We start from the raw sequence: 10,118 nt of genomic DNA, 5'->3' as shown, positions 1-10,118 counted from the left end.
TAACCTATATATAAACAAGTTTTACCAGATTGAAGATCTATCAAATCCTATCAACAAGCGATTTTCACCCCTTTCTCTGATTTTACCACTTTCGATAAGCGATTCTCGAACTGTTTCGAGAAGCGATTTTCATCCCCTGCCTCCGAACCAGATAGGTTTTACATGTTCTACAGCAATTCCATTCAACCAATGCCGGTATGTGCCGAATAATATATATATTTTTATATTTACTTCGGGAATGAATTAAATTATATATTTTTATATTTACTTTTGTTTTGATTTGGAATGAATTAAACTGAATTGAATCGTTCCTCAGGCATACATGTTCTACAGCAATTCAATTCAACCAATGCCGGTATGTGCCGTTCCTCAGGCATTAGGAGAATTTTTAAGGGAAGTAGAAGTTGCCTTTCATGATGACAGGGACAAGTATGATCAATTTTGCAAACTCTGGCAAGATATTCAATTTAGCAGAATTCCTTTTTTAGTTTTCGAAGCAAAATTGAAGAGCTTGTTTCAAGGACATAAATATTTAATTTTGGAATTCAACAAACTTGTGCCGAAACATGCTTCACAGTTTATTGAAGCAGTCAAAGTTGCTTTAAAAGATGATTATCATGCTTTTATTAAAGTTTTTCAAGATTACAGGACTTTCAAAGATGATTATCATGATTTTATTAAAGTTTTTGAAGATTACAGGACAAGAAAGATTGATGAAAGGTGTCTTTCTTCAAGAGTGAAGGAGCTGCTCAGAGAGCATGCGCTTTTAATCAGCCAGACAAAACCTCCTTGGGATGAACTTACTTTTGATGTGCTTTCTGTCATTTCCCAAAAACTAGATTTTGACGACCTCTTTCAGTTTTCTCGAGTCTGCGCAAATTGGAGACTTTTTCATAAATCAATTGATAAATCAAAATTCTTGATATCCCAAGAACCATTACTTGTTGAGTTACCATATTCCTTTACTAGCCTACCCAAACAAAAAGTTTATCCATTGAACAAGATGATGATGAACATGTTGAGTTACTCACATTACCCCTCCTTCCCTATCTATGTTACCTGTTCATGTGGATATTTCATTATTATAGCGGACAATTCTTCGCTTCTGCTCATCAATCCATTTAGAAGAATAAAAAAGAAGGTAATTTGTCCATCCACCTTTGAGAGTTTCTCATATCAACATAAATACCATGCATTACTTGATTTTGACAAAGATTCTGAGGAATTTGTTTTGGTATTTTTATTCTATGCGTCCAACAGTCTACATGTCTATCAATCTCGAAATAATGGTTGGGTTACTTGTTCCACTGACTATCCCCAAGATATTTACTACTTTGATGACGACTTTGTTAACCTTATTTCCGACTTTGTGGCTTTGAACAATATAATATATGTTGTTTCTTTCCAGGCCAGGATAGGGGTACTCAATTTGAGTTCTGCAAATATTGAATTTTTTAAAATGGCTAATTCCCTAGAATTAGAATTAGCGAGATCATGGTTTAACTTGGTTAAATGTGATGAACAACTTTTTCTAGTTCGATTATATCGTCATCTTACAGGGGGGTCTCCTCCGCCGGATAGAAAAGTTTTCAAGATAGATTTCTCAACCATGACTTACGTGGAACTCGAAACCTTGGGGGATATTGCATTATTTTATGTTTGTTTTAACAGCTGTAAGGCATTGAGCAACCCGAATAAATGGGGGTATGAGAGCAACTCTGTGTATGAAGTTTGTAGTCATCCTAATCATCAAACACCCAATTGTACTGTTTATAATTGGGATAAAAAATCTCTGAAATATATTGCGCCTCCAAATCTTAAAACAAAGGGCGGCAGCTTAGATTGGTATTTTATAATATGAACTAGATTATTCTCTCTAATTATTGACTAAACTTTGTTCGTTCTTCATGTTACTATTTATTACTTTTGCTGTAAAAGAAATATTATCAAGTATATTTATTTCTATTATTTTGTTAGGGTATTTCTCCAATTTTATTAACTTTACTGTTTATATTCTTAATCGTTCTGTTCTATGTGCTTAGTGAAACCACTTTTGCGGTTGTTTCTCCAATTTTGTTAGGGTTGCATCCAATAAATCTTTTCATAGTGAAAATGTACAACATTGAACCACTGTAAAAAGATGATGAAATCAGGATGGAGTGCTTGGTCATTGATTTCTATAAATCTTGAATTTATATTAATTTACTATGTGTCTGCATTCTAATCTTTTCAATCCAAATATTACATTGTAAAGGGATATCAAGTGTTCTAATATATTGGTTGATGTAAATGGTTCAGTCAAGCTTGCAGATTTTGGGTTGGCAAAGGTAATCTTCAATAAAACTAATTTATCTTTTTTTAACTTTTGCTAATATACAGTCCAAATGCTGGCTTCTCGTAGTATTGGTCAGAACCATGCACGCATACTATATTTTGAACGTGCAGTTTATAGTTCCTCCCCAAGAGCAATGATTGTTATCCTCATTATCAAAGGGAGGCAGAACTGCTGCAATCTTCTGCATAATGATGTTATCAGGGCCTGCAACTAGAGCTACCTATTGTTAAGCATACTCCAATTTCAGCTACCATCCTAAATCTATTGTGAATCAAGGCCCTGCAACTAGACTTCATTTAAATATGTACCATTCTTAGCTCAAAAGTTGCTTAGTTTGAATATTAGATGATTTTATAAAACACAGTGACAACTTGATGGAACAAAAGTCTAACTTGATTAGTTTGAAAATTAGCCTTAATTTCTATTGCAATTGATCTTTTTTTTTTTATGTCTTGACATGTAATTTGGGATAGCATCAAAATGTATCTTTGCATGTGCAAAGGAAATGGAAAAAGGAGGCATACTGACTTTACAATTGGGCTTGGGAAACTTCCAACCATTTTGACCATCAAAATACGACCCTATATGTAATTCAAAATTGAACCTTCATGAATTCTTTGCAATGTATCATAACATGTATTAATCACTTGGAATTTTGCTTTCTATATATATAAAAGTGAAGAATGTAACTTGTACAGAAATTTGAAATAAAAACTTGATTAATATTTATATTGTCATTTTACAATATCAATGAGTCCTTAATATTTATTACTCTCTTTATAACTCTTTTAATTTACTAAGCTCATACCATTACTAAAGAATAATTTTGTAAAGTAACAACAAAATTTGAATTTACTTTTAATTTAAGTGAAATATAATTTAAAGATAATATATGAAAAATTAAAATATATATTATTGATGAAACAATTTTAGTAAAACCATTTAGTTTTTATTTTAAATATATATATTTTTAAAAAGTAATGGACTATTTTAGTTGAATGATTATTTACATTTTTATTACATTTTGAAAACAAAAGCGTTCGTACCACACCATTACCCGTGCGAATGCAGAGGTTACAAACTGGTACCGTATGAGCGTACGGGTAATACACCACCGTGTGAATGCACGCACGGGTAACGAGTCTAAAATTCGTGTGAATGCATGAGTTAACATATAATATTTTTTAAGATAATATATGAATAATTGAAATATATATTATTGATGTCTTTATGTTAAAAATATAAAATTTGATACAATTTTCATTTTATTTTAAAAATATGTTTTTTTTATATACGAAAAATTTATCATTGATCCAGATATTTTTGATAACGATGCCTAAAATAAAAAATATTTATACACATGAATATGAAGTTATTGATCAAAATATTGATTGTTAACGAGACATGAAGTTATTGATCAAATTTTTTAATTAATTATACATTCAATTATTATTTTTTCACGGGTAATCAGACATTTTTATATTAAAATATATACATCTAAAACAAATGCGCGTCCCGTACCAGAACCTGTGCGAACGCACGGGTTTGTTACTAGTTTTTTTTAAATTGCTCCTACAAAAGTGACTCTTTAATTTATTACGAAAAAATAAATTAAAAAAATCAATATATGCAATAAATAATGAGGAATTCGTTAATTAATATTACGAAGACTTTGTGTATAGGTACATAAATTTTAGGGACAAACAAAATAAAAAATATTCAATAATCACGGTTTATCATTTTTAACATTATTAACAATAAAATATTTATTTAAATATTTTTTGTCACAATCATAATTCTTAAAATATTTATTTAAAAATTATTAATTTAAAATATTTTAACAGAGATTTTATTTTGTTTCTTAAAGAAATTTAAGTTACTTATATTATAAAAGAGATGAAATATAATTATAATTGTTACTAATTTTATAATTTTATGTTTAGTAACTGAAATAAGAAAATAATTATAATAGTAACTGAAATATAGAAATGATTAATTTTATTATTATTTTTTAAAGTTTATAAAGTTGAATTATATTCAATTAATGCGTTGATTTTAAATGAAATTCTTGATTTAGTGCGTTTATTTTATAAAAATAATTATGATTTATTAAAAGTAGTAATTTATCTTTTAAATTTTTATTTTGAAAACGTAATATTACTTTAAAAAATAATAAAAAATTAGTAAAAAATGTGAGTATTTCAAATAATTATAACTTATTATTTATATTAAAACATAACTTAAAAATTATTTCAATATTTATTCCAATTATATATTTTTTAGATTCATCCTACAAATATATGCAATATATATGTTAATTGAATAATTATGAGAAATTGTTAAATTAATATTACAAATACTTTATGTATACAATTTTATTTTTCTCTAAATATAATGTTTTTTGGAAATAAAAATTATATTTATGAAGAATAATATGAACAGTATTAGTGAACATTATGTGAACAGTGGTTGTGAACTGTGTCCGTATACAGTGCGAACAATGACTTTTAGCAGTAAATCAAAGTTGGTTAATGTAATGTAAAAAATTGGTTAATGAAGTGATGAAGTTGGTTAATAAACGTTTAGATATTAAAAATAATTTTTAATAGTAAAACAAAGTTGGTTAATGAAATATGAAAAAGAGAATCTCTTTGTAGACCCCCTATGAGGAAGGACCCCTAGCGAAATTCTCAATTTACCCTTGTTTCGGAGATGCATCTCCAAAATATTTTTTTCAAAAAAAATCACAGACTTCGGAGATGTATCCTCGAATTCATCAAATGGGGGGGGGGGGGGGGGGGGGGCCTCCGGAGATACATTTCCGAAAACACCAAATTCACATTTTTTTGTGGTGTTTTAGAAATGCATCTTCGAAACATGCAGAAACTGTTTTTTTTTTTTTTGTAAATAATGTTTCGTTCGATCCCGTAAATTAAATTAAACGACAACTTGACAAATAAAACAACACACATATGGGAACAAAATAAAAATATCATATATACAAATAGATCTAATAGTGTACGGAAATGTCGATAAAATACAAACCGAGTACAAATAAATACAAAAGGCAAACAACTACTGTGTATGCCTAACCCTAACTCCCTAAGACCTCCGCTGTCTGGTATACCTCACTGCACTGGACGACTCTCCCACCATCCTCTCCACGACTGCAACCGCCTCGTCCCCGCCCTACGCGATGACACCTCGGTCCAAAGCGCCCCGTCCAATCATATCTATTCGCTGGCAGAAGGAGATCAATGGCATGGTCATCCTCGACCTGCTGGTTCTCCAATATCTCCTTGTATGCTCACCTAGGAGCTCCGGGAACATCAGGTGTCATCAGAGGATGTGACACCCGATAGAACCATGCAGGACCGGTGGAGGAGTTGTGCAAAGAGACCTCTTGTACAGGGCCTCATAATTCAGTAGTTACAATGGTATTTATTATGATATTGCTGGCATTTATAACATTTATAGGATCAAATCATTCATTCTTGAAAGAATTTCCACAACCCAGGCAGGAGAACATAATCAATCAGTAGAGCATGGTGTGGAGGAAGAAGTAGTTCAGGAAACTCCTGGACTCAATTAAGCTTGCGTGGGGTGCCTTAAATCTTTTATTATTTTAATGATGAATAGAAATATTAAAATAATTTGGTGGAATTGTAGAGGAGATGCTGGTAAAGAATTTTATAAATATAGAAAATATTACTATGATATGTACAAACCTGAAATCTATGAGTTCATGAAGACTAGGTGTGATCCCATAAAACTTCAAAAACCTCTGAAAAGATTAGGTTTTAACCATTTTTTCTCATTTATCAATGAAGGCTATGTGGGTGACATTATAGTAGCTTGCAGAGATGAGCATCCTAAAGTCTTGTGGTGTGCTCAGGATGAACGATGGATCCACTTAAATTTGAGAGCAGAAGATGGTAGGGATTGGTGTCTGACTTCGGTTTATGCTAGCCCTGCGGAACAGAAAAGAAGAGTGTTGTGGGAGTCTATGCGTATTTCAGCTCAAAACAATAATCTCCCATGGATTGTGGCGGGAGATTTCAATAATATTTCTTACCCAAATGAGAAAAAGGGTGGCACTGTTGCTTCTATTAAGAGATGTACTACTTTTAGAAATAATATTGAGGTTTGTAAGTTGTATGATCTGGGAGCGAGCGGCCCAAAATTTACATGGAGAGGTGGAATGTATCATGGTGGCCAGAGAATCTATGAGAGGTTGGATAGAGTAATTGACAATGAAGATCGAAAACTCTTGTTTCCTGACAGTTTTGTGAAGGTTCTTCCCAGGGAAAATTTTTCAGACCACCATCCCATTATGTTGAGTCTCTCTAGCGAAGGCAATGATAACATGAGACAACAATTTAAGTTTGAAAGTGCATGGTTAATGAAAAATAACTATGTTGATAGAATTCGTGGATTCTAGAGAGATGGTGCGGACATTTTTGATAACCTTAGCAAAATTAAGTGCGATGCTACTGATTGGAATAAGTACAACGTCCATTATGTTCAAAGAGATAAAAAGAGAATTTTGGCTTGTCTGAAAGGGATTCAGGAGAGCATCCACCTTCGACATGACATTCGAGCCCTTATTCGTCTTGAGAAAAAGCTGCAACGGGATCTGAATACTATCTTAAAGCAAGAGAAGCTTATGTGGTTCCAACGATCGATGGCTAAGTGGTTAACTGATGGCGATCGCAATACTAGATACTACCACCTCAAAACTGTGAACCGGAGAAGGAAAAACAATATTATGATGCTTCAAGATAATGAAGGCAATTGGGTTGAAAAGGAAGAAGAGTTAAAGGTATTAGTTTCTAATTACTATAAGGAACTTTTCAAGATAGGAGATCTCTGTGGCAACTGGTTTCAATCCATATAAACATTTCCATCAGTTAATGAAGATGATTTAAGGAAGTTAGATGATATGGTCACTGACTCTGAGATTAAGCAAGCTGTTTTTGACACGAAGCCTTGGAAAGCTCCTGGACCGGACGGATTCCCGACGGGTTTTTATCAACGATCCTGGAGCATTATTGGAAAGAACGTCTGTGACTTTGTGAAAAAAGTGTGGGAGAAGCCCGATACAATTGCTCAGGTGAACCAAACAAATATATGCTTGATTCCTAAGATTGAGAAGCCGGTGCTAGTTTCCCAATTCCGCCCGATCTCGTTGTGTTATAACCTGTACAAGGTTGTTAGCAAGATTATTGTGAGCAGACTTAAGAAACACATGGATACTCTTATCTCTCCCTACCAAACGGGTTTCGTTCCAGGTAGAATCATCCATGTAAACATTGTAGTTGCTAGAGAAACTATGTATTCTATGGAGAAGATGAAAGGTAAAAATGGTTACTTTGCTATAAAGGTAGATTTATCTAAAGCCTATGACAAGCTAAGATGGAAGTTTATTTGGCATATCATGCATGAAGCTAAAATCCCTGAAAAATGCGTAATATTTTCATGCATGCTGTTACTAGTGTCGAGACTAACGTGAATTGGCATGGAGCTCAAAACGAATTCTTTCGTCCTCAGAGGGGGATTCGTCAAGGGGATCTAATTTCTCCATATTTATTTGTGTTGTGTATGGATAAACTCTCACACCTCATTGAAGAGGAAGTTGAATCTAGGAGATGGAAGAGCCTCAAGCTTGGCAAGCAAGGAATGAATATATCGCACTTAATGTTTGCGAATGATTTACTTTTATTTGGTGAGGCAACAGATAGACAAATTCAGCGTGTCATGCAAACGTTAAAAATGTTTTGTAATATGTCGGGGAAAGAAGTTAGTGAAGACAAGACAAACATCCTTTTCTCTAAGAATGTTCTGCGAAGTGCTCAGCAGAAAATTGTAATGGCCTCTAAGTTCATACATACTCGGTCCTTTGGTAAATACCTTGGAGTTCCGCTGCATGGTAAGAAATTAAAGGCGAATGACTTTCAGTATATATTAGATCAAATAGCGGGTAAGCTCCTTATCTGGAAGAGAGACAACTTATCGCTTGCCGGGAGAATAACACTTGCTAAAGCGTCATTGAAGTTGTTCCCTTGTATCCAATGATGACAAACAGGCTCCCTAGAAGCTGCATTGACGGAATTCAATGATTACAAAGACAGTTTGTATGGGGAGATAGCGATGAAAAAAAGAAAATTCATGTTGTTGCTTGGGATGTGGTAACGACACCAAAGAATCAAGGAGGTGTGGGACTGAGAAAGCTAGATACGCTTAATGATGTTTGCTTGATGAAGCTGGGATGGAAAATTTCTACTAATGCTAAAGACTTGTGGTGCCAAGTTTTACGTAAAAAGTATAACATTTTGGATGATCATGACTGGTCCAAAGTTAAAGTTACAGACTCTAGTTTGTGGAAAGACATTACCCGCACGATTCCATTGTTGCAAAGCATGGGTAGGTGGATTGTTGGTGATGGGAACCAGATTAGGGCGTGGGAAGATAATTGGTTGGGCAAGGAGTTTTGCTTAAATAATGATGATGATGTCCATATTCCCGTGGACCTTCGAGGAGCCAAAGTGCGTGATTTAGTTAATGATAGAGGAGAATGGAATTTTCATATCCTGTGCGATTGGCTTTCGAAGCAGTGGATTGATAGACTTAGGTCGGGTTTCCCTCCGGGAACGACCAATTTTACTGACCGATTTTGTTTTGCAGGTACCACTGAGGACTCTTTTTCGTTCAAAGCTATGTATCTAGAGCTTGAGGAAGGTACCGATCATTTGGAGGACATGGACTGGAAAAGAATATGGAAAGCTGCCATCCCCGAATGATGTCGTTCATTTCTTTGGCTTTTGAAACATGATAGGCTTCTAACGAATTTCAGTAAACACAAGAAAGGTTTGGGCAATGCAGGGTGCCTCCTTTGTGGCAACGCGTGTGAGACAACAATCCATGCGCTGCGTGATTGCCCCGAGTGCAGCATAATTTGGAAGCAACTGGTGCCAAGTGATATTCGTGTGTAGTTTTTCACCCTTGATATCCAGGAGTGGATCCACTTGAATCTAAACTACCGCATCTCCGTGACTAAGGGGTGGACAGAAGTTTAGAGCATTACTTGCCATACGTTATGGCAGTGGCGAAATTTGGGGGAACATGACAATAGTTTTGAGAGACCTTTCAATCCCATTTACCATATCCTTAGAAGAAAGCATGATTATGAGAAAGCTATCATGGCCAATAAACATCGTCAAGGAGGAGAGAATATCAGTGGGCTCAAGGGGTGGAAACCGCCCACTATCGGTATGTGGAAGCTTAACACAGATGGAGCTTGTAAGGCAAACAAGGAAGCTGGTTGCGGGGGTATTGTTAGAGATCATAATGGTGAATGGAGAGGGAGTTTCTCAAAATATCTGGGGTTTTGCTCGGCTCTTCATGCAGAATTTTGGGGAGTTGCCGAAGGTTTGCAACTTACTTTATCTTTGGGTCTCAACAAGGTGGAAGTTAATAGTGATTCTAAGATAGTGGTGCAAGCAATTGAAGAAGGTGTTATTGGAGACTTGGATTGCATCCCTCTTTTGCGAAAGATCAAAGAGTTAATTACGTTGCATGAGATGATTATTATTTCATATGCTCATAGATCCACTAATATGTGTGCTGATGCATTAGCTACCAAAGCCTGTCTAGATAAAAGTGATTCTAATCACCGGGTTGCTCCTGATTTGCTCCGACCTCTTATGGCAGCTGATTCTTTAGGAATTGGTAGTTTTTTCTTTGACTCTGTAGTTGCGTTTCTTTTTGGACTTAGGCCCTCCAT

General features: G+C 34.4%; 1 protein-coding gene across 6 annotated transcripts; it reads left to right on the top strand.

Annotated features, from left to right (window-relative positions):
• On the top strand, positions 1-3,080 carry LOC131601093 (uncharacterized). Of its 6 annotated transcripts, XR_009283581.1 has the most exons (4): positions 5-195; positions 317-1,141; positions 2,255-2,327; positions 2,809-3,080. XR_009283581.1 is itself a non-coding variant. In XM_058872828.1 (3 exons), exons 1-3 carry the CDS (start codon positions 163-165, stop codon positions 2,470-2,472), a joined length of 951 nt encoding a protein of 316 aa, XP_058728811.1. In that variant the 5' UTR covers positions 3-162; the 3' UTR covers positions 2,473-3,080. The 6 variants fall into 6 exon arrangements, 3 of the variants coding, with proteins under 3 accessions (XP_058728809.1, XP_058728811.1, XP_058728812.1); XR_009283580.1 differs by having other exon boundaries at positions 1-195; positions 317-2,327; XR_009283579.1 differs by having other exon boundaries at positions 1-195; positions 317-2,639.
• The last annotated feature ends 7,038 nt before the right edge of the window (positions 3,081-10,118 follow it).

Source organism: Vicia villosa, linkage group LG5 (assembly GCF_029867415.1).
Source record: "Vicia villosa cultivar HV-30 ecotype Madison, WI linkage group LG5, Vvil1.0, whole genome shotgun sequence".
In the NCBI taxonomy this organism is placed as follows: Eukaryota; Viridiplantae; Streptophyta; class Magnoliopsida; order Fabales; family Fabaceae; genus Vicia; species Vicia villosa.
The sequence above is the reverse complement of the archived record's forward strand: the minus strand, read 5'-3'. Positions and strand labels throughout refer to the sequence as shown.